At 40.5% G+C, this 25,954-nt stretch overlaps 1 protein-coding gene across 1 annotated transcript in view; it reads right to left on the reverse strand.

Moving 5' to 3' along the window:
- LOC125890460 (phosphatidylethanolamine-binding protein 4) overlaps positions 1–25,954 on the reverse strand; it is a 61,834-nt gene that overhangs the window by 21,360 nt on the left and 14,520 nt on the right. The window contains exon 4 of the mRNA XM_049579113.1: positions 13,879–13,977. Within this exon, the coding sequence (XP_049435070.1) occupies positions 13,879–13,977 (99 nt within the window). The remainder of the gene's footprint in view (positions 1–13,878; positions 13,978–25,954) is intronic.

The raw sequence follows: 25,954 nt of genomic DNA on the forward strand, positions 1-25,954 counted from the left end.
TGATTAATACATGAGAGGATGGGGGAGATGTAAGGGGGTGGGAGAGGAAGAGAAGACTAAGCTTATTAAGACAGTCAGCGGCATAGAATTAAAACAGTTTTTTTGAAGTGAGAACGGTGACACAAAATAAATGAGTATTGAGGCGTTGTGGGCCTGGGCGTGGAGGAGGAGGAATAGAGAAGTGAGAGGAAGAGGTGGAGGATGAAGGAGGAGTAGGTGGACAAGAGAACGAACTCTTTGCCCACACAATTAATCTAATTATTAAGAAATTAAAAAAGATCAACAGGCGTGTAATTGACCACTTAATTAGTTCAAGGTCAGTCTATTCTTTTGACTTTGGAAGGATGGGGGGCTACGGTGCAACTACACCGGAAAATTTGGGTGACATATCCCACAAATTGCAAAGACTGCTAAACTAATAAATGGCCACAAGTGTTCCCAAATGGATGTGGCATAGTTTTCCAAATGTGTAACAGTAGTTTTATGTATTATTAATCCAACATTGTGTTAGCCATAGAAAATGAGGCAACATGCCTTTTAAAAACTGAATAACAATTTTAGAAACAGTAAAATCTGGCCATCAAACAAAACTGTACATGCAGTCAGTAATCTCTGCTGCTGAGAGTAGCCATTTGATATGCTTCTGTCCGCGGTTATATCTGTTGATAACTCTATAGTTCATTCAGTGTCTTTAGTCATTAACAACTGAGAGCTGGTACAAAGGGATTTAAGAGGCAGCATTACTGTTTTGAATCGCTGGATGTTTAATTCTTCTATTATAATTGAGGCAGGAGCGAGACAGAGGTTATGGTAACTGCTGGAAACCTGTCCCACTTCACAGAAAGGTTAATGAACCTTACAAGTCCTATGGGAGATGGAGTATGCTGTTAATTTGACAAACGTGGGAAATAAATGCTTTTATGCTTTTATTGACGGTGACCAATAGCGGCCTTTGCTGAAATGAAAGGTTTTAGTCTTTTGGGTGCTTTGCTATGAGGCAAAACAATAATGTGGAATGCATTTGTTGGAAGAAACTAAGTACATAATTGTTTGAATAGCAATTTCAGGCCAAAAAGCATCTTCATTATTAATTCCTACTTTTTGGGGGAACATATACTGTGCAAAATGTACAGTAACCTAATTCATGTTATGAAACATTTGCCTTTATTCTGAATACATTTGTGGCAATGAGGGATTTTAAAAAGCTTTATTTTAAAATCTACATATTTCCACAATCCATTTTATGCACCGTTGGTCTGGGTTGCATTTTAACAGGGCACCAAGGGTATAATATACTGACAGCTGGAGAGAAACATGTGCAACAGTGTTGGCGCTACCCTGAATTGGTCTGTGGGTTAAAGGAATCATCGCCAAAGGTGGCTGTGATACATCTGAACAGGACAGAGGTTTTAGGCAAAGGACCAACTATGTATACTGTGTGCATGATTAAGAGATTAAATGGATAATCTCCTTCCCATTCAAAGAGCCTGACGGAGGCAGGGATCTGGTTTCACAAAGATAGACTTTTACCACGGCTTAAATCAAACCAACAGTTCAGAAAGACATCCAAGTTCACCAGTTGCTAAAAGCTGTGTAGTTTTTGACATCTTAGGTAAAACAAATTTTCTGTTTATCACTAAGTTCCAACTCTTTTTTTTTAGAACAAGGAAATCTTTCTGGAAAAGTTCAACAGTTATGAGGGCATTTCACAGCTCTTTTTCTTGCCATCAGGTGACATTGGAGGTTACCTGACCCCAAAATCCTCATACTAGAATTTGGAATTGGATTAAAGGACGACCTGTTTTCTGAACCACTGCCCCTATGGTGAGTGGTCCTGACATACCAAGCGTATGAGCCTCTGCCTCCCTGGTTTTTGTGGACTGTCACGCATCATTGGTACAAGTCAGCCCCTGTTGGCTTTTTTTTTGTGGCCAATTCTGCATGTTAACTTGTCGTTGGAGATGGCAGAGAGCACATCTCTGATTCAAGGTCGGAGCCTGAACACGGCTCTCAACATGGAAGTGGCTGAGCTGGCGGCTAGTGGTTAATCATGCTAACAAGGTGAACAGTGCTGACAGAGTTAACGATGTTAACATGGGGTGGGAGGCAAAAGATCTGAATACCTCCCCCGCCCCTGATTTTAGGTAACTCATACTAGCAGATTAGAAAAATCTTTACTTCAATAATTTCAGGTTAGGGAGAGCTTGCTTTTACGGTAAAATAAACCTACGTTGAAGAGAACATCAGTCAAGTTCAAACACTTTCCATACTGTTACTTTTGCCCACATAAGCATGAGTCATTTTAAATGGTTTGAAAAAAACTACTACTGCTGTCACTGTTTTGGAGAGGACTGTCTCCAGTTGTCAGCAGGTGTGATTATTACTAAGGACAAACTGTTTACTGCTCTTTTTAAGCTTTACATCAGTCATTATTCTTGTGCAGCTGTCTAACTGGTATCAGCCCAGTCTGAGAGCATAACCAACACTGTCCTACCCTGATAGACTCATCTAAGGATGTCCTGACCGTATAGCCCAGTCTCACACATCTTCATGAAACCAGCCCCGGTCTTGTTCTTTTTGATACCCTCTCTTCCGAGCCAACTCGCTCTCTCCGTCTCTCACTCTTTCTTTCTCCCAGCGATACTATGGGCACTGTTTCCTGTGCCTGTGTGCGCAATGTTTGCCAGAGGAACACACAAGAATCTGAGCTCCACAATCCCTCTTAACCTTTGACCTTGGCTTATTGTTACCTGTGAGCAGCACTGTGGCAAACATGTTGTACAAGTACTATACAGCCCTGCAAGCTGTTTGTGTTCTGCAAGTATGGAGGGCAGGGGAGGAGGGAAGGAAGAGAGGGAGCTATTTAATCCCCCCCAAAGGAACTCCCCTCTCAACCCGTATCGTGAACTCACAGGCAAATCGCGTTGCTGGAAGGCACACCACACACACACTGCTGTCTTTTTAATTTCATCAGCTGAAAGAAATCTATACAGTGCTTTGGAATCCGACTGAGCTGCGGAGAGAAGTGAACTATACAGCACCCTGGAATGTAAACAGGTTTCTCACCAAGTGTAGCATAAAAATACCACATTGTAACAAACCTCTTGGCTATGATAATGGTCAATAGTACAGATCAGAGGTCTTAGTAGATTTTATGGTTGTTAGTCCTACAGCATATCAATAAGAACAAGTTGAACAAATCCAGAGAACAATTCAGAGGAAATGCAGCAATGGTACACAAATTATTCAAGTGTAACACGGATGAAATGTTGGCTTCTACTGAGCACATTGTATTGATGGTGGCTCTTTGCTTGCCATTATGAAAAGCATTATCTCCTGAGAATACTAGGAACACTGTCATTAAACCCCAGGCAGACAGCGGCTTGGTTAAGCACAGATATGGGGTTTAATCTGCAGAGATCGGACTCATCTCTTGCACAATTTTTGTTATTGTCAAGTGCTCAAAATACTCGCAAAAAACAGGAACACTAATTTAATATTCATAAAACTGAGCAAACATCTACAGATTATTGTCAAACCTCCATCACCAAGCTTGGATAACAGTGATGGCCAGACTCTTCAGATATTTATAAAATCATGTTCGACTCCAGCTGCACTGTTTCTGGCATGTGAGTGCACATTATTTTATTATACACAATCTGAGCTGCCAGACCAGTTCTCATTATTTGTTCATTAGACAATGTAGTTCTTTGTCTATACTGCAGTTTTCTAATTTTATAGTTTGGTATAACTTTTGGAATACAAACAATCCTAATCAGTACGTAGAGTTAGACAGGCCACTATAATATCTGCCAACTTTGCATTCATAGCTGTCACACTTAATTATCATGCCAAAATAAAAGAAAATACATTGGCTGCAGGAGGTCTTTTGTGAAGTCTTTGTTTTTGTGTACAATTAACTGGCAAGCATGCTATATACTTAAGTAAGGGCTATTTTAGGTGAGCATAATTGTTAGTGAGTTGTTTTTATCAGCATGCCTCACTCCCCTTCACCGCACCCTATCAGGAGACACCCCTAAGAGGAAGCGTTTTCCACCGCCGCGGCCCCAGCAACCCCCCGCTAACCCTGACATTTGTTCATTTACCCGCCCCTCTCTCCCCCCTTCTGGTTTCCATGCCTGCTCCCCCCCCCCTTGCCCATGTCAGTCAAAAATTGACCAGTTTACAGGGGAACAGGTAGGCAGACTCCGGCGAGCCCCCCACCTGTACCCTGAAACACATGAATTCGCACGCGGGGCCGACTGCCAGAGATCCTGCTTTACTGACTGAAGTGGAGGGTGTGGGGGGGTGGGGGGGTATGACAAAGACGACAGCTTGTGTGGGGGAACATTGTCTGCGGCTGCGACTAGAAATCTTTTCAGGAAAAACAGGATTTTATACACAATGGTCGTGGGTGTGAAGAAAGGGGGCACATATTAAAAGAAGCGCCTTTATGTGTGCAGAGCTACTGGTTTTAAACTGCATTTGCATGGAGAAGGTCCAATCTGTTCTGTTTTTTTCCCCTACCAGGCTATAGTGTGACAGACTGGATCAAAGGGGGCTTTCCAGGTTGTCCTTGTTTTCTTGGAGACTAATCGTGATATATCCAGGACAGTGTGCGAGCTACAAATTAAAGTAACACACTGACACACAGTAGGCCTACTTCCTTAAATAAAATGAATGTGTAAGAGATTTAATTTCTTTCTCCCTGAGAAAAAGACTAAAATCACGTGGTAAAATCAATAGGAATTTAGTTCTCTTAGAGAAACTATTAGGCAACATGTATAATTTATGGATGATTATTTCCTCGCTGTCCAAACAGCATTCACAGCTTCTGATAGGAAACCATGGCAGCTCACGTTCTTCATGCAGTGAAACCTCCTCAATCATCTCACCACGGCAACCACAGCAGGAAGGTCAGTTGTTATAGAGATGGCAAGAGGCTTGGTAGGTTATCAGCTACAGTATCGTGTGTGTGTGTGTGTGTGTGTGTGTGTGTGTATATGTGTGTGTGCATATGTGTGTGTTTGTTGTATGTGGACGGGGGATGGAGCTGACAATTGAGCGGAGGATTCTTATGTAATTCTCCCTTTAGGTGGCGGAGAACAGTGAGAGCAGCAGCCCACACTGAAGAAGAGCCTGTTTGTTAATAAGCTGCAAGTAAGTTAAGATCGATAGAATTATTACAGGCTGTTTGTACACAAGACCAGGGGGGTCCAGATGTAGTAGAGAGATAGGGACACAGGCCACAGTGACAGCAAGTTCAGGTACAAACCGGGCATGTCTTCCCACTAGGGTTGGGTGATTTGGCAATACTGTTTATACTGCGGGAGCTATCTGGGGCAGGCTATGTAGTAAATCAGGGCTGGATGCTTGCGTGATCTTATGATTCACACATGAATCTCATGAATAACACTACCTTGCAAGGTAGCATGATTTGGGCAGAGATAAAGGAGGAGAATGAAGCTGTTAATACAGAAACCTGTAACAGTTGAAATTATTGTTCTGAGGAACATTAACGCGTCCATTTTGACAGAATTTTACTGTTTTGAGTGTTTGGCTTTAACTTAAATGTTGTCTCAGGGCATTTTTGCGGTGTGTCCAACATTGTTGTCAAAAGTCAGCCCTTGTCTACTTTTTTTAAGGCAGATTCAGCACGCTGAATTTGCATTGGACCCAGCAAAGCCCGTTGATGAATGTAATCACTCTGATTGACAATTCATCTCAGTGCACGAGAAGAACAACGGAAGTGAGGAAAGCAAAAAAACAAAAAAAAAAGAAAAAAGTCAAAGTCAAGACGGTGTGAGATCAAAACAAACTTGTTATATTAGCTAACAATGTGTTTTTGCTACTGAGGTCTTTAGCAGAAATGGTTCGTAACTGTTTGTTTTTGTTCACAAGTGCATGATAAATATCCTTTGATCTTTCAATATCGGGTTGTGTCGTTAATGTGCTAACTGGCTGACTAGCAATTCAAATCTGTCCTGATGGTCCTCCCATTTCCCTTTTTGAATGACTAATACAGACTACTGCCTCTTACTGGTATGGAGAGTTATTTCCTATCATGCAGGCGCAGAATGTACGTACTTGTTGGCCGTTGGCTGTAGTCTCTGCAGTGTGTTAAGGTGCAACTCTCTGGTCGGGACACAGGTGACAGCGAGCCCTCATCGCCATTTGTTCTTTAGTGTCGGTTTAGTGTGTCTGGCCCTTTAAGTGAGGCAGTTGTTTTGTTGTTTGTATGGAAGTTGCAAACAAAAGAAGTGGGGTACAGTTATTTCAAACCACTTCTTAACTGAATTCACAAAACAATTACAGTATTGTGATGTAAACTGTTAATGTGATACAAAATTACGTACACTGTTATAGAAAATTTTGGCCATATCGCTCACCCCTGCTCCCCACATATCACCAGTTCCATTAGCCTCTTTTAATCTTCTTCACAAAAACACACAAACCCATGCACACAGACAGCACAAACATGCAGATGAAACACACATGAAAGAGTACAACCTTAGAAAAAGTCAAAAAGCTAAAAAACCTAAAAAGAAAAATCCAAGCTTAAGCTAAAAAAGCCAAATTAACAAACACTAGCATCCTGATCTGGCTGAGAGGGCTGTGAGGAGAGTCTGATGAGGTTTGTGGAGGGAATGACTTCCACAGGCTGAACTCCATGTAGTACCACCTCTGACATTTGTCTGGCTGTAGCTGACAGCAGGATGAGCACCGCTCTAAATGTTAAGCACCTCCAGCTGAGCCTCCATGTTAAGGGCCATTGTTGACTTGTACCAAGGGAGGTTTCAGATAGTCATGAAAAAAGATGAATGACCCACATGCAAACTTTATCAGGGTCAAACTAATTCAAGCTGCAATGTAAAATGTACAATACAAAATACAAGCTGTTCTCTGACTTCCTGGTAATTTACTGAAGCATTTATTTAAGTTCAGGCATAACTCTTATTCACATACTTAGTTTACTTACTCCACACATATATCATGGAAAACAATCTGCTCAAATTCTTTACGGCACTTCACACAATGAACATGTGTTCATGCTGTCAGTTTGAGTTTAAACAAAGGATGACAACAGGTGCACCAAGTGGAGTTTAGATTGGATAAAGTTGCTTCATATGACTTGGAGCCAGGAGGCACGTCTGTGTAAAAGTTTGTGAAACCATAAACAAGCAAACTGTTAACCTGGGTTATGAGCATGTTTAGCAACTTTGGAGGGAAAAAAAAATCACATTAAAAAGGAAAATTGTTCAATTCCTTTGCGCCCACCCCCTTGTCATAAGATATGGATGTCCCGTAAGGTTATTTGTGTTTGCTGGGAAATGAAGTGCTCAACTGGATTAAAAACATACTGCATATGTTTGGAAATCTGTTTCCCTGGGCGTATGAGTGGAGTGAGCGAGCGTGAAGCAGCAGCTTGCGTCTCCTCCAAGAGAGAGGGCAGACACTCTCATCATTAGCTGGGCTACAATGTGCTCCTCTACCTGCTCCAATCTGCACAGCCAGGCTCCACTCTGACGCCAGACAGATGTTCCCAGCACGAGGTGCAAAGTACGGCGAGGGGAAACGAGAGTGAGCAGGAGAGAGGCAGAAGAATGGAAATATTCAGCAGAGTACACAATAAGAGTTTAATTATGAATAATACCAATGGTTCTTTGTTCTCACAATGAAGCTAGCTATGGTTCGTCTGGCCTTTGGGAAATTGTTTTTGGCTTCCATATGGGGGCAGCTGTCTGTCAAAAAAATAAACGCTTAAATCATAACATGCCACAGTAGGGATAATTACAGGATAAAGAACAATGCAATTGTGTATGTTTATATGCAATATTGGAAAGGTATTTTGCTAAAACAAACCCTAAGGCTATCACAGAGGTTAGAAATGTAATTTCAGTACTCAGTACTATCACTTGCTGCTGCTGCTCAGATACTAATGACCTGACTGTTTGTGCAAAACTTCACATCAACTGTAACAAGATAGAGACACATACATCATTAAGTGGATATACATAAATATTTCTGTGACAAGACAAAGAGGAGCAGCCTTGACTGAAGGACTGTTCTGGATGCACTTTTTAAGGATAAGCTGAGTGCTCAGTGTAAAACCTCCTGAAAAAACCCAAACTAATTCATCCCTCTGCAAGTATTGTCTGTGCAGCCACAACCTAATATAGCTCTCTCACATGAACTTGCTAATGCTCATAAAAAAGCCATATCATTCCACTGGTTGACGCACAGTATTTCTTCAATATAATCAAAGCTACACAAACAGTACCGGGTGCAATAAAAACTCATTTTTGGGGAGGGGATTTGGCCTGTTGAGGCTAATTGTTGATAATAACAAAGAAACAAACTAAGACCAGTGTTGTCCCTTTGAGAGGAAAACATTAAATGAAATGCAGTAAGGAATTACACGCCTAATAGTTTGCAGTTAAAGGACATCTTGAGGTGTGGAGCAGACGATCTCTGCAGGCCGCAGAATTCACAAACACAAAGCCAGCTGGTCTGAAACAGTCACAATACTTCACTGTTTGTATTTGCCTGACCAGCAGCAGAACACAGGCTCTGTCCCCCTTCGGGAGCTGCAACAACAGAGATGAATGTTAAAAGCACGCATGTCCCTCATGCACCATAATAATGAGCACAGCATGCTGTGTGCTGAACTGTCCAACTGGCCTTCAATTAGCCAGGGAGAGGAAGTTAACAAACATATGACGGCTTCCAGTCCAAAGACCTTTGAGAAGCGGATCTGGAAATTTACTGACTGAACAGGACACTGAATGACCACAGCCCGAGCAGAACACAATGGATCATGAACCTCTTGTCTTGTTTAAAATGTATCTCATATAGCTTGTCAATAAGACAAATGCAATCCAATCCAATCAACAAAGCTTATTGCCTTAATGCTTTTGCTCCTGGTGGATACTCGCACTATGTAATTTATTTTTTATAGAATCACTTTGCAAAAAAGTAATTTTAGGCAGTGAAACTGTCATGGAGGCAAACCCTCAGCGGAGAAACTTCATACATCATAAAAAGTAAGAAATCCATAAAAACCTAAGGCTATACATCGCCATTTAAATGGGATTTTACAGCAATAATGAACACCTTGGCTTTTCTCAGAGCAGTAAAGAGCTTTAGCAGGAGCACTCTTTAGCAAGTTCACATTGCATCATGTTGACTCACAAACTGCCAAAACTGTAATGAGAGAATAAGTATTAACAAGTAAAAGTAAGACCCAGTGCTGTATTTGTATAAGCTGCCTCTATTCAGATACTAATGATTTGCTTGTTACAGTAATTATCGCTGCGAGACCGTACCGGAACATCTGCATTGATTTACACTCTGGGAGAGCACAGAGAGGGAGGGAGAGGCTCACAATCTGGAATTCGACTTCGAGAGCTAGACAACAATCTGTTGATGGTTATTTTGGTAATTGTCCATAATTGATGTAAAACACAGAGTGTGTTGCAGAAGATTCTAAATTACTGTTTCTGTAGCTCGAGGGGTCAGTGAAAATGGGCAGTTGCGATGAAAATGCATATACAGCATCTAATAATGTGAGTTCTAAAAGGAACTGGACAGCTGGTGGGAGAAGACGAGACACCTAGCCGCACAGTTTACACTTAACTGCTGGAGTAAATTGTTCTTGGCATTCAATAGCAATAATGTGATAAATGATACCGCCAGTTAAATAAAAGATTTGACACTGAACATAAACATTAAAATGCGATTGTTTCACATGTCTAGTTAAGTGATTATTATGCACATTTAGAAATGTGTGTTCATGCTTACATGGATTAACTAATGTATAAATACAGTTAGTAAGTTAGTGAATGTGCCCAGCTCATACCAAATATGCCGCTGCAGGAGCTGTTTCTGGCTTACAAAGCCAAAATGTTGTAGGTACGTATTTAGTAGAGTTGCACAATATGAGGAAAATACACGATGATATCATTGTGATGACAACATTACTTATGGTAAATAAACAGGTATTAAAGTGTACTGTGCTATGCCTTTTTGCTGCTTTCAGTATACTGCTAAAACCCAACACATTACTTGTTCAATAAAAAAAAAATGAAAAGAAACTATTTTCAAATTGAACAATAAGCTAAACACAAAAGGCACAAAAATCCCTGAGTGCAATATCACAGTCTTTAGTGATGTGTTAATCATGCAAGTTCACACTGCAATGATATTTTATTAACATTAGATTTTTTCAGCCACAAATAATTCTATTTATGATGCAGAAACACATAACAAGAAAGTGGGTTGGGCAATATATCGTTGTTATATCGATAATGTGACATGAGACTACATATCGTCTTATATTTTGAATATAGTAATATTGTAAGGGTCTTTTCCTGGTGTTAAAGGCTACATTACAGTAGTGTGATGTAATTTTCTGAACTTACCAGACTGTTCTATTATTTGCCTTTACCTACTTAGTCATAATATTCACTTTACTTATGATTCTTTACCAAAAATTGTGTAATTGTGTAAATATTTATACGATATAATCATAGTATTGATATCAAGGTAATTGGTCAAATATATCGTGATTTTTGATTTTCTCCATATCGCACAGCCCTACAAGAAAAACGCTAAAAATAAAATCAAAGCAAGCAAGACAGCCAAATCCAGTTAGAGCTTGTTTAAGTTACATCTACAGCTAGCCATGGCTAAAGCTAAATTTAAATTTAAATCTTAGAGTCTTATATGTACCTGTTTCCTGTACATAAAATATTTCGCTTTTAATGAACCAACACTTCAGTAATTTAGTTTGTCACCCCACATAAACAAGATAGTACCTAACTCCTGCCTTAGAGAGTAAAAACAACTAGCAAAAAAAAGCCTAGCTTAGCAGAGGAGCCGTAACTGCTACTAAATATTAGTAAACGTGGACGTTTGTGGGTCTTTTCTATGTCAATGTTTTATTGCTGCAAAGTTATCCTCTTTGCAAGTCAGTCTGAAAACTTTGGCTCTTCTCTTGTTGTCTCTGCCTTTGTAGGGCAGATTTGTCATACAAGACAATAAATTCTTACATTAGGGCTGCAACTAATGATTTTTTTCATTGACGATTAATCTGAGGACTATTTTCTCAATCACATGATTGGTTCTTTGGTCTATAAAAAGTCAGAAAATGGTGAAAAAATGTCTATCAGTGTTTCCTAAAGCCCAAGACAACATCCACAAATGTCTTGTTTGTCCACAACCCAAATATATTCAGTAAACTGTCATCAAGGAGTGAAGAAACTATGAAATATTCACATTTAAAATGCTGGATTTAGAGAATTTGATATTTTTCTAAAAATAAAATTACTCAAACCAATTAATCAAACATCAGATTAGTTGGCAATTAATTTAATACTTGACAAATGATTAATTAATCATTGCAGCTGTATATAACACAAAAATGTTCTCTCTTTGAAACATAATTCAAAATTTTTTAATCATCCCTCCAGAATTTAAGGAGATTTTTCAGAAAAGTGTTTCAAGTGTAACAATCAAAGCCCTTCCTCTTCATGAAAACCAATAAACCTGCCTGTTTCTATAGCTAATGCTAAATTCTGCTCCACATAAGGCTCCACACTGTAGCTGTGGATGAGTACTTTAAGTATGTGAGGCACTGCACAGTGTGTGACAACAAATGTCAGGCTCTCAAACACCTCTCTCTGCGGTTAAAGAGGGTTTTGGCATGGCTGACACGTAGTGAGGAGATCCTCAGCACATGTTTTGATAAGTGAAGCGCTGGCTACATAATTCAGCTCAAAGCAAGGTGAGTGATGAGTCTATAATATACGGGGTAGTCCAGTGCGTCCTTGTTCTGTTGCCATCGCTTCTCTAATGAGACCTCGGCTGAAGAATCAGTGTAAATCTACGGTGCCGTGCTGCTCAGTCCAGCCTGACCTCACTTCACTCTCGGCTGCATTAAGGAAATCTTTTACCTTCTTAGTTGTGGCTATGGATAAAGAACACACACTAATTATGGAAACATCTACAAACTGGGGCAAGACTGCATGACCTTGGACTAATGAATATATATGAAAAGAATATGGCTGCTGCAGCCTGTGCTGTTTGACGAGTGAGGATCAAAACACTGATCCATTTGACATTTGAAAGCATGACCCCTGACTTCAACTAAAGAAACTACTTTGCTTTACAAATAAATCTACCATCAAACACATTGCCAGAAATAGTGAAATGCGTGTCACTGTACAGCACTTCACTCTCCTCACTTTATATACAGAAGAAAATTACAGAGAACAAATGAATCATTTCTCAATCATCTTTCTCACTAGTTTATCCTTTTTTGTAGAATTATATATATGTATTAATTCATAAATTGACCTACATTGCTGTCTAAATCACGACTGCCCTGAAACTAAAATCCAACACATTCAGATTGACACTTGAAAAAACAAAACTGAGGTTGTGTGATGTCACCTCGCCACCCTGGTCAATTAAACACCTCCCACTACAGGTTGGCATCACTCAAAAGGCTCATTAACCCTTCTGACCAACCACCAGTCACAATCAGAAAAACATCCCGTCACACTGGCCAATCCCTACATGGGCAACGCAGGTCAACACCCACACAAGTGACAGGAAATTGAATTGCTAGAGAGAATGTGGTCTGTCTGAGCACTTGAAAGACATCTGTTTATTCACAGCTGGTCACACGGCCAGGCAGACTTTATGGGCTCAAAAATAAGAAGCAAAGGTGATGCCTAATGCAATTTCATAAAGTGGAAATTACTTGTTTTTTTTTGTATTTGATGTATGTGAGTGATATGAGGTAAAGAGTCTCACAGGCAGGCAGGAACGTGGTTGCATAAATCATTTCTAAAGCGCAGCGCTGATGAGCTGAATCACAAAATTCTGAATTCATACCCATTGAGAGGTTTACTAAAATATATACCCCAGATACATCACATTTGGATCTTCGAATCAATATGGCATTTACTTTAGTGTACAACTACGCTTTATAAAATGAAACGGGAGCAGTGATACATCGCTGAAGCGTCTTTGTGTGGTTGTTTTTCAGACCACTAGTCTTAATCTACTGGGTTGATCTCCCGGTTCCCGCGGGATTATAAAATGTCTGCAAACCTCCAAATATTTGAGGCAATCAACAACTCAACACGCATTTGGCGTTAGAATGCAAGAATGTGAAAACACACAAACGAATGGATAAAAAGGAGTGAAATATGAAGAGAAATAAGGGGATCGGAGCGGTGCCCATTTCGGGGGTGTAAAATATGGAGAAGTGTGGATCATTGGGGGAGCTGCTCTGCCTGGGGGAACAGATGAAGGGAGGACACTCTGCCAAGATCTCTCCACTGGAGGGGGAGCTGAGGGACTGGAGCTCTATGGGAGAAAGAGTGTGCGCCTCGCATGCTGCTCTCCTCAATCTCAGTCTCACACGCCTGCATTGACACGTCCCAGGCTCTCTGCAGCAGAGGGAAATTGCTGCTGACAGGGCCTTGCAAACTTTCACAGCCATTTAGAAAGACTTACTCCCACACTTTTGTCACAGGCATTTATTGCACAAGATACATGATATGAAAAATTAACATTTTTTGAACTTGGCATCCTTTTTATCACCAAGTTAGGCTTAAAAACCATTCATAATTTTTCAGCCTTGCGATCGGCCCTAGTGCAGATGTAAACACGAGCCATGCCAAGCGAGACCCCGAGATTATGAAAATACACAATTTTCACCAAAAAAAAAAAAAAAACCCAAATGCTACTTCATAAATTTGTACTATATGAGCTCCTAATCCAATAACAAATGCTGTCCGTGTCACCATCACCAAAACACGTGGCTGTTTTTAAGTGAGAGCAGAGGTTACTGCAGACTTACTGTACCTGCACGTTCATGACCAGCCAGTGCCTCCAGAAAGCAGCTGTTGGTTTGGTGCGGCTCGGAGCATCAGGATCAACCATCACCAGAACATACATCTTTTTCTGCAAACAGAGAGGGATTCATACATTACTGCTTTTAATACAGACAAAGTGCTTAACTGCACTACCACACACATTGTGATTGGCCCAGAGGCAGTTCCAGTAACAGCGGTACCTGATCCCTTTCGCTTTCTAAACGCAGCCATGTGCTGTTTGTGCATCACATTGCCCAAGGCTTGACAGCCATCTCTGCAGCGAACAACACTTAGTTTAAATACTTCAAAACAGATGCTTCACTTTATTTCCTTAGCTTTATTAAAACGAAAATGCTGAAAAGCGTGAATTTCACTCTATTCATAATTTTATTCTATTCATAAAAATGGTGGTTTTGATTTTTACTTAGTTACTTGATTTGTCGACAAAAGGCTGATAAACAGTTCATACCAGAAGGTTGGGTGCCTTTTGTTGGCTTGACACATAATCTTAACACAGTCTTACTTCAGCTGTCAAGGCTAAAATGTTGCTTGGAGAAAAAAAAAAATATTACATGAGACGATACTGTTACAAAAAGCTTGAAATAAAACTGTTATAAAAAGGCAGAAATACACATGGGGTTATATTATTTGTTGCCACGCTCATCACAGACTGCAGTGCACTCATTCTTATAGCAAAAGTACAGTTCTGTCTCTTCTCTGCTATTCCTTAAACTTAATATCATTACTGTAACATCAATAAAATGACAACATTTTGGATCCGAAACCAAATCCTCTCGTTAACATATTCACAGTAACTTTCTGCCACTTACCCAGTATCTTTGTACCCCTCAATCTGTCAATAGATAAAGTGAGAGAAAAAGCATCTTAACTAACACTTGATCACAGTTATTGGACGTTGACTTGGCGGCTTGACTGCCGGAAAATTTTCATTCTGTCTGTCCCTAAAAGTTAGAGAATTATGAGAGCAGATTGAATTATTGCGAGAGCACATTTGTCATCCCTGGTCCCGTGCCCAAAATCTGCCAGACCATATGATGGGCTTTTTTTATTTTGTTCACTTCCTCTACAAACAGAGACATTAATCGAGGCTGCTTCAATCCATGATGTCCTCTTACTGTATATGTACTTTCAACTGAAGCGAGACCATAATGATATCAAGCTTTAATACATATGAAACAGATGCAGCCCTTCTTACATTCTTACACCGACTGCCAAACAACACTGTCTGTGGTGCAATGAAACATTTCACAGAATCAAATGCTCACATGTAAACATAAACCTTTAAATTCCTGTTTGTTGTGTCCTATCGAGACATTCTTAAAGGCCTCTGAAAATTATCGTAAGCCGATGTACTTGAATGAGATAAAGAAGTAGTCATGTATTTTTCTGCAGATGCTCATTTTCAGAAGGATTCTCTGCCTACCTGACAAGCAGTAATAAGCGTAAACAACTAAGCCTAATAATAGGATAATACTGTAGTCTCAGTGATAGTGCCTGCAGGTAACATCCAGACACACCAGCAACAATAGAGCCTCCTCCACAGCCTGTCAAAAGTGACTCTATATCAGTGACCCCCCCGGGCAGCTTACCAACCATGACCTGTTGCCTTCTCAAGAGTTGTAATCCTCATTTGTACATGTTTGCTACCAGGCAAAAACACTGTGATAATGTAGTTACACTAATATTTAAGTCAGACCCTGATGCATTCAGAAATAGCATGGTTTCAAACAACAGCACGCACACACACACACACACACACACACACACACACACACACACACACACACACGCACTCACACAGAGACTAAAAGGCAATTTAAGCATTTAAATCTAAAATGACCTCCAGTCACAATTATCATTGAAAGAAATAGCACTTTATTGGATATTTCACGAAAGTTACCATGGATGGAGACACACTGTATAGGACGAGCTTAGTTCTCCTAAAGCCAAATTTAGAACATTAAGAACGTTTCACATTAATTTCCAACTGTAACAACAAACACATGGCCTATTTATGGTGGGCACCGAATTTCAATGTTTTCTGCACATATTTAGTGCCTGAATCTCTACCTGTAAGAATCTGGTGGTCCAGCTGGCACGGGCAGCAAATAATACAAGAGGCTCCCTCCATGCTTGCACTTCACACATTGTGCCATGTACCCTTCCCTCTTACGAGGACACTTTTTTTCTCCATCTGTCAAAATCCACATTAATTACGCACAGATATGTGTGAAAGACTCCAGGGAAAAACAGATGCATATTCTGCCATCTGAAATAATTTATCAGGGCTCGAACAAACTAAACGTATATCAAAACATGTCTTAACAGGGCTAATTCTCATGGCTGGAGATGGGAAGGAACACATTTTCCAAAAATATGTTATCAGTATTAACCACTAATACTAATGAGGAAACATAACATTTGAGCCCTGATGATAATTTGAAATTTAGATTTGCTTAAACACTGCAGCTAATCAAATCACTGATTACAGTTAATTTTCTATAGTTTGGAGGACACACAAAGCTATTAGTAAAAGAAAGACTCCAATTGTTTTAATGTTTCTGTGTTAAATCTTTTTTTTAATCTGGTTAAGTTACATTTTTGTAAAAGAGATGAGAGGTCAGCTGCCCACTCTGCTGGGCTCTGTAATGGTTTCTAAAGGACTTTGAAAATGTCAGAATAATCTGAGAGCTCAGAGCAGAAGTGAAATCTGGGTAGGTGTTGGCCACAGACCACAGAGCTCCATCGGGCCATTATACAGGAGGCTCCTGGGTGTAGGCTGGAGGTGGGGGGAGATCGAGCCTGCATTCTCTTGGGATTAACCTCCCACTGCCTGCTGTGATCACGGCAAAACGGCCCTATGGGACCACACCTCAGACGGAGGGCGGCTGGAATAAACCCCTGCAGCTGACTGGGCGTCTCTGTCACGGCTACTGGTCAGTGGCAGGGAGGAAAGGAGGAGGTGCTCTTTTTAGTGACACCTATGGAGTTGGGGGGGGGGGGGGTCACTTTCTGAATACATGAACTTAATTCCTCTTTGTGATATTTATCAGAAACGCAGGTGTAGTTTTTCAAAATAAATTTTTATATTGTTGTATCTTCAAGAGATGACACAAAACTCCCACTCCATGCCAATAGCATCGAGTAGATACACTATTTGCAAAGCAGAAGACGGTGGAGAACAAAGGCAGAGGAATACCAGTGTCTCTGAGGATGTAAACTACTGGCTTACCTTTGAGTGAACTCTGCTGGGGATGAGAATCAGAGAGATGTCTAATCGCTGCTCTCGTAGAGCTGCCTGGGCTATCGAGCCCAGCTCTGCTAACTGATGACACCACGAAGGGCGAGAGTGAGTTAGCGAGAGGGAGGGAGGGAGGAGAGGCCCCTCTGTGAGTTTATAAGTTCATGCTTTATCCCTGACCCAATACCAAACAGTGTCGTCCGTGCAGCTGCCTATTAATATACCCATTGCTTTATCCTCCCCGTTCTTCATCTCCTTCAGCCGCTGCGCACAGAACCCACAACGTTTCATTAAATGGTCAACTGTGCTCACCGCTCGACCCGGGGCAAAGCAACGCATCGATCTCAAATCCCTATTTAAGTAGCAAAAATACTTGAACTCGTTTGGTAATTAACAGGTATCTGTGTTGTGATTAAGACACGCCGATGGCTTAACAACCATCGACTGCAGCTTAGAGCAAGGTTGAAAGATCGATCTGTAAGTACAGAAAAATAGAAACTCTAAAACACAACTGTAGAAGTAAATTTTTCGGACGATGAAAATACATTTCACCTACAATTTCATTGTTTTTGCAGCCAAACAGTATTTAAAGAAGATCTGAAATTAAACTGAATACTAAATGTATCAAATGGATTCATAAAGCAAAGCTGTGTGGACTTTTACACTAAAGACAAAGTAATAATGTCTCATTTCTGAGGCAGGATAGCCGTGAGAGGGGCAGAGGAGAAAATGATGGGGAAGGTTAACAGTGGAACCACTGTCAGGGTCAGAAGAGGAGGTTCATCCTGTTGGAGGGAAGGTCAAGGGTCAGTCAGACGGCAGTAATTGAATCCTGACCAGAGAGAGGGGGAGCCGTAGACCCAAAAATGAGATGGAGATAGAAGGGGGGGCTGTGGCACTCACCTAGAGGTCACCATCCTTACAGGTGAGGAGGTCCTCTTTGGTCATTAATAATAGTCGCCTCCTACCTCTCATCTGCAGAAGCTTTGAAACCTCATTGTTCCTCACTGCCAGCAGAATTATGAAATTATAGGCAGTAATAAAGGGCAGATTGGTAAACTGCAACAGAGGAATTGGGTAAGGAAAAAAACTGAATTTGGGGGATTCTCGTTAAACAATGTTGTATTACTGTAATGTTAGAAAGGTGTTATCATGACTATGGTGACATGAATACAAATGTCAGCTTGGATACCTGCAACTGGTGCGTGATTGGCAGGTTTAAAAGGGTTAAAAACCCAACTGAAATGAGATTTAACTCAGATCTCAAAAACTGGTTGTCTAATAATCTGTAGATATATAAATGCCTGTTGTTTTAATGTTTGTTTGTGATTTTTAAGTTTAATGTAAGTCTTGCTTGACACTTTCAGTCTACTAGCTTGTACTGCACTAGAGCAACACAATGGAAATAATCCCATTGGCTTTTTTGTGTATTTTAATCTATAACAATTTTAAGTATCTTATATTAAGTCTTGTCATTTGAATCAGCCTGCCATGTATCTATCTATTTATCTATCTTATAGTAGTTTATACATGTTTGAAATACACACATGACCACTTATACCTTTCCACTGCCTACAGTCTTAAGGTACCCAAGTCACTGGGGAGCCTGAGAAAGTTACTTAAGTGACATCATTTAAGTGATCTACACACTTTTTTGACAGAGGGGTGTCTAGTTTGAAAGACATGCATTTTCTTCTTCCATTTAAAGGAAATAGATAGAGTTGCATTATGGGGAGTGGAGTAACCAATGTTGGTATATATAGACAACATATTTCTTTTGTGTTACCTAAAATATCTGTTCTTGAAACACAACATCTGCTTGTACTAAACCAAAACATGATTATTATTTTTAAATGTGCCCCGTGGAGTTTTCTTGTAAACAAACAAAAGTTATGTTTACATTCAGTGTGTCTTACCAAAACACTTTGTGTCCTTGAGTTCTAACAAACACTTTGAATGCAACTCCTTCCTAAAAAGCATTTGCAAAGCCAAAAGCCAAATATTTATATTTTAAATTTTGCATGTTTCCTTGCTAGCACTGTTCTTCTTTACTGCCATTGTTGTTGAACCGTGTCCGTCATCAGCTGTCAATCATCTGACAAGCGTGAAACTGATGGGAGGATGTGAATCCAGCGTCCCTATGCATGATCCAAACAAAGCAGGAAAGCAAACAGTGCTCCATAGCACTACTGGTGGTTATAAAACGCAATTGCCTGAATTAATGTTCCTACTGTACGTTTGTAAACCACGGATATGTGACATTTGTACATATGTAGCAGATATATTAAAACCCGTAAAAACACTGAACATAACCCAAGCTGCAGTTACATTTCCCACAAAATGTATTTGGCAAAACACATTAATAGTATAGAAATCAAATTTATATAAGGCAGAGATCACTATGAATTGAAAGTCAGGATATCTCAGCCTCCTCTGCTTTGATTTGGGGGAAAACATCTCTCCCAAACTTTATGGAGAGCTTAATACTAATACTAATATACACTGTACATTCACACAAACACAAGCACACAGGGTGGAGAAGCTAAAGGTGGTGTTTTGTAATTGTAGCCACTTGACGTCTTAGATGTTGTAACTCAGCAGAGAATCCATCATAAATAATAATAATAAGCATAATCTCAGAGCTTCCTGCCACTTTAGTGCAACTTGAGCGCTATTGATGCTTCTGAGAATATTATACAAGATGATCTGGGGAATTTCACAAGAGCCAGCAACAACTACAGTTACTGGTTTAACACTCAGATTGATTATTGACACATATAAATGATATGCAAAGAGAATGCCAATACTCCTCAGTGTGTTCTTAAGCGCCTCACACAGTGCGGGCTGCTCACTACCTCCAAACCTGCCTATTTTTAACTCAGCCTCCCTCCCACACAGGAGTGGAGTGCGAAGTGGCTTATAAATCCACACTTCGAGGAGCCACATGGTCAAAGGAAAAGTCACATGTGGATACAAATGCATATTCTAGGCCTAAAGACAACACAGCTACTAGATCCCCGCTAGGTAGCCGAGCAGGAGAGTGAGCTACAGCATGACGAGAGGTATCGGTTCAACTGGAATCACAGCGGAACATGAAACACAAGTTTACATAATTACATAATCACATAAACATGTTGTCTGTTTGAATATAAAAACATGGCTTACAATGATACATTTTAATCATATTAACACATGACAGAAGGTAAGATGAGACAAGGCAATATTTTATACAGCCTATAGATTGTGCACATTCAATATAAATGTTCTCTGCCTCTGAGTTACATGCAGATTTTTGAAACATCTCGGGCTAGGCGACATGAAGAAAATCAAACATCACAATATTTAGACGACTGCTACAATATTGTAGGGTTGGCTATTGGTGCTTTCACTAAATATTTACACAATAAGATTTTGGTGAAACAATTATCGATATTGTGGATATTTGTGGGACCTGCCTCATGTTAACATCACATATTTTTTTTTACTGTTTAAAAACGGGTGATATTTGATTTCATTGTAGAGCTGCATGCAGTGTACTGCTTTGCTCGGCACCTCCTTGCCCCACTGGCGCTCTCTATCTGTTTATCAAGATACTACTGCTGCAGGTGTGTGAGCTCCACATTGAGGAACAGTTGGTCCACCCACACACACAGTGAAGGGGCTAACTGTTAGCATCACACAGCTAATGTTACCTAACTGTTATTAACAGGTTTAACGACAGAATTCAGAATGCAGCAGCACGTGTACTAACAGGAACTAAGAAACGTGATCATATTTCTCCTGTTTTAGCTTCTCTGCACTGGCTCCCTGTAAAATCCAGAATTGAATTTAAAATCCTACTGTTAACTTATAAAGCTCTAAATGGTCAAGCTCCGTCATATCTTAGAGAGCTCATAGTGTCATATTATCCCACCAGAACACTGCGCTCTGAGAACGCAGGGTTACTCGTGGTCCCTAAAGTCTCCAAAAGTAGATCAGGAGCCAGAGCCTTTAGCTATCAGGCTCCTCTCCTGTGGAATCATCTTCCTGTTACGGTCCGGGAGGCAGACACCGTCTCCACATTTAAGACTAGACTTAAGACTTTCCTCTTTGATAAAGCTTATAGTTGGGGCTGGCTCAGGCTTGCCCTGTATCAGCCCCTAGTTAGGCTGACTTAGGCCTTGTCTGCCGGAGGACCCCCCTATAATACACCGGGCACCTTCTCTTCTTCTTCTTCTCTCCTTCTCTCTCTCTCTCTCTCTCTCTCTCGTATTCTATTACTGCATCTTGCTAACACGGCCATTCTAGATGTCACTAACTCGGCTTCTTCTCCGGAGCCTTTGTGCTCCACTGTCTCTCAGATTAACTCATATCGCAGCGGTGCCTGGACAGCGTGACGTGTGTGGTTGTGCTGCTGCTGTGGTCCTGCCAGATGCCTCCTGCTGCTGCTGCTGCTGCTGCTGCCATCATTAGTCATTAGTCACTTCTTTACTTACTTCTACTGTTATTATACACATACGACTATTGTCACACATGTACACTGCCAGATATTAATACATACTTTCAACATATTGTACCACAGTAGCCAGAACTATAACTATAATATTATTACTTTCAACAATGTTGTTGTAAGCTACTGTCATTACCTGCATCTCTCTCTCTCTCTCTCTCTCTCTCTCTCTCTCTGTCTCATTGTGTCATGTGGATTACTGTTAATTTGTTATGCTGATCTGTTCTGTACGACATCTATTGCACGTCTGTCCGTCCTGGAAGAGGGATCCCTCCTCAGTTGCTCTTCCTGAGGTTTCTACCGTTTTTTTTCCCCGTTAAAGGTTTGTTTTGGGGAGTTTTTCCTTATCCGCTGCGAGGGTCATAAGGACAGAGGGATGTTGTATGCTGTAAAGCCCTGTGAGGCAAATTGTGATTTGTGATATTGGGCTTTATAAATAAAATTGATTGACTGATTGACAGAGTGGAGACATTTCTGTGTTATTGTGAGTTTGTTGGGACCCTTAAATGGCTCGGTGTCAGATGTTAGCTCATGCTAACTGGGCAGATGTTTAACTGATCAGGAAGATAGTGGCTCCAGACTCCTGAGACGGTCCTTAAGCGCTGCATCTAAGGTATGTCACAGCAGCAACAGAAAGTTTGCAGATTTTTCTTGCGTTAACTTTGAATTTATGTTTTTAATAGGCTGATTGTTGCCTGATTGTTGGATAAATTACTTTTAGAATCTGTTGTTGGCCAATTTACATTACTATTCTTAGGAAAAGGAATGTGAATTTGTTACTTAAAATGCCCATCCCTAATGGATATAATGACAAACTGAGTGAGGGCAAATAAACAGCTGGAGTCTGGTAAGTTCATCACTGTAATGCAACCTTTAAAACCACGAAAAGGCAACACTTACAGTACAATATCCAAAATGTAAGATGACATTTGGTCTCATATCACTAATAACATCCATTAATTTTGGCCAGTAAAACCACAATTAAACAGCTCTCTGATAAACTATAGAAATGTCTGAATGCAGTCTCTCCTGAACTCTGTTTGCAAAGCCTTGTACTTTAGTGGTGCAGTTTGGAACTGCTATGAAGCCATAGCTAACAGTAAGATGGTTCACAGTCTGATTGAGGCTTGAGGGGGGTGAAGGAATTAGTAGCAGCCTAGGGAACCATTTCTGCATTTCTCTCAACACTGAAGACCTCTTTCACCGCACCATGCTTGCGAACACAGCCGTGCTCATGTTAAGCTTATTAGTCACCCTGGATGCGATCTTGCTAGCTGAGGCTTTCAACACTTTCTAGTGGTGGCTTTACACACATACACCTACTCACTGCCATGAAAGCATTTCTGCAAATGCACATGCTCAAACACAGTAACTACCACTAACAGGTACTCTGAAGTAGCATGCAGCCAGGCTAAATGAGGCAAGAGGGAAATATTTTTGTCGTGTAGTTTGGCTGCTGAGAACACAACACAGTCAAACAGGGCAAATTGCAGCACTGGACTCATATACATAATTAGTCTGTCAAGCATGTCAAACACTGGGAGTCATAGATCTGCTATTTTACCACCAAGTGCAGCCTATAAAAGTTAATGGTGAGCACATTCTAATTACTTCACCAGGATTTGGGAATCTAAATCAACTATTTTGATTCCAAAAGTACTGAGGGGGAATGATGGAGGAAAAGACAAGACAACAATAAGGATCCATAGCGGTTGTTTTGTTAGTGTATGTGCAACTGAAAAAAATATATTTATGCAGTGCATGACATGAAATTTCAAAGCTGCAAACACCTTGAGCTCATATTTACCATGTGTTCTACAAATTAACTTTATCTGGGTCATCACATTTTATTTTGACAGCTATTTCATTCTTGTGGAAACCAATTGTTCCATTTTTTATTTGGAGTGAGAAAAGCTTGTGCAAAATAATCAGTCTTGTTTATTTTAATAGGAGAATAATTGTTGCTATTGTTGCATCTATTTTGACACTTACTGCCACATCTTTTAAGGACTGTCTAGAATATAATATATGAAAGGCTTACAACAGTTACACTTCATGGAGAAACATCATGCAGCAAACACAATTCTGAAGACGACGGGATACATGCTGCCATGACGGGAGCTTAGTTGTAAGCACTCTGACACTCATTCCTATTTGGCCACCAGAGCTGTTAAAGGTGTCAGGCCTGTTCACAGGCACTGTGTGTCTCACCAGCCAAGATGGCTTCCACATTTTTTCTATCATGATTAATTATGGTTTCTGATGGTAGTACAGTGAGAAAGTGTAAATTATTCCCACATTTTCTTGTGCCCTCCGTTCAGTCACTGTTGTGTAGGAAGATGCTATTGACGCCATCCATGGATGGCGACCAAAAGGCATCTACATGGGGTGGCAAACTCTAGTGCCTATTAAGGGGTGGAATTGGTGGTGGGGGGTGCTTGGCGTGTGGGCTGAACCTAGTCAAGACTGCCAGTTGACAGGGCCAGATTTTCCAGTATGGAAGAGTCTTGTTTCAGTGGGCGAAGCTGGGTGTTGGGAGACTGGGAGAGAGGACTGCCCAGGGCTTGGAAGCTTGAAACAGAATATTTCAAACAGACAAGCACCGTCTGTGTTCCAGTGTCACCAGCCCACCCGTCTGACAATCAGGGCCATGTCATCAAACGGGCTCTGAGTAATTCAGGGAGCACTCTTATCACCTTAGAAGATGTGGCAATCTCAGACGTCAGAGCAGTCTGAGGTCCCAGCAGCAGAAATAGCATTAAACGACAGACAGCACAAGGTATGGAATACAAAAAAGAACAGTAAAAATGTTCACCTACAGGCAAAACATTAAGAGCATGAATAGCAAAGCTTGGTGAAATGCTACCACAATACTGAGCTTTGATTTGAATCCTTAACAAAATCCACAATATGTCCTCAAAAAACACACACTGCACACGCATCTCTGAAAATCCTTAGTTTTGGAGAACTGGTTGAAATAAAATAATTCGTTTGACAGATCATTTTGTGTATGTTGATATATTTAGCGCTGTCAGAGGGGACATCACAGAGAATGGCACTTATATCACAATGCAAAAACTGTTATCAGAGGAGGTACAGGTTTATGGTTCAAGGGCTCGTCCATTCATAGAGAACAAGCTCAGCCTCTCTGCCTGACACACTGATAAAGACAGCACAAATAAAACAGCTCCACAGCTCCATCTTTGCCTCTCCCCAAGGGAATAATATATCACCCATCTGAATGTGGCACATATTGAATCATTTCCAGCGTTGATGATTCATTTGAATAAATCAGCCTTTTTTATTTTGCCAACTTGAACTGATACTGAAATAAGGAAAACTGAAGTCACATTGTTAGATGTGAGGAAGGACAGGTGTTAGAGTGCTCTATAGGACTGGTAATCCTAATCCCCTTTCAAGCAACAATTAATGACTACAGCAATAATCTTTGCATATATGTTGTTGCAATTCCTTTTTGACTGTCAACCATAACCTGCCTAACTCACATAGACCAAATCCAGGGGGATATGTCGCTGCAGGCAGATAGGATCTTATCCTGGATTTGCATAGATAAATGCACGGCAATAACTCAAGAAGCACATGGGACAGATGTAGTTTTGACCTGAGATATATTCTCAATCTGACCATACACTATAGACCTGCTCTCAGGAGCTTAATTTTCCTATACGATTGATCCACAGAATGAGGTCCACTTGTTATCTGCATTAACTCTTAACAAATATCAAATTTTTCAGGGAAATAAAACTAAATATGGAAGCTTCCTGAACAAAAACTTTCAATGTCTTCCACAAAAAGCTACGGATGCACAGGATCAGCCTATCGGCAAATTTGAAATATCAGCAGCTTGTGCAATGAAAGGGTTATATCCGCATTCAAGCTAAGAGACATACTCTAACATACACAGACACAAATCCTGTTGAGCTGAGCCGAGCAGAGATACCCTACCAGCCCTCCAAGGCACAATTAGGATTTCACGGGGGGAAGAAATCTACATTCCTGCACACATGAAAAAAGTCCTTTCTCCCTCCCCACAACAATATCAACTTTTTACTCAAGGAAAAACCTGAAGCACCACTCGATAGGATTTGGACAAAGAAATAAAAAACAAAGCCAAAAAAAAATCTAAATTTAAGCTGCAGTTGTTAAAGAAAAAATATTATGGTTGAGGAAAATCCAGTCCTAAGCCTCCCAGTTCCAATCAATTTCTCCTATTCTCTGTGATATGAAAAGAAGCAACCACTCATAGTTTGTTTGAAGTGCTCGTCTGTGTGGAGCTCTGCTGCGTTCAACAAC

This window comes from Epinephelus fuscoguttatus, linkage group LG6 (assembly GCF_011397635.1).
Source record: "Epinephelus fuscoguttatus linkage group LG6, E.fuscoguttatus.final_Chr_v1".
Lineage (NCBI taxonomy): Eukaryota > Metazoa > Chordata > Actinopteri > Perciformes > Serranidae > Epinephelus > Epinephelus fuscoguttatus.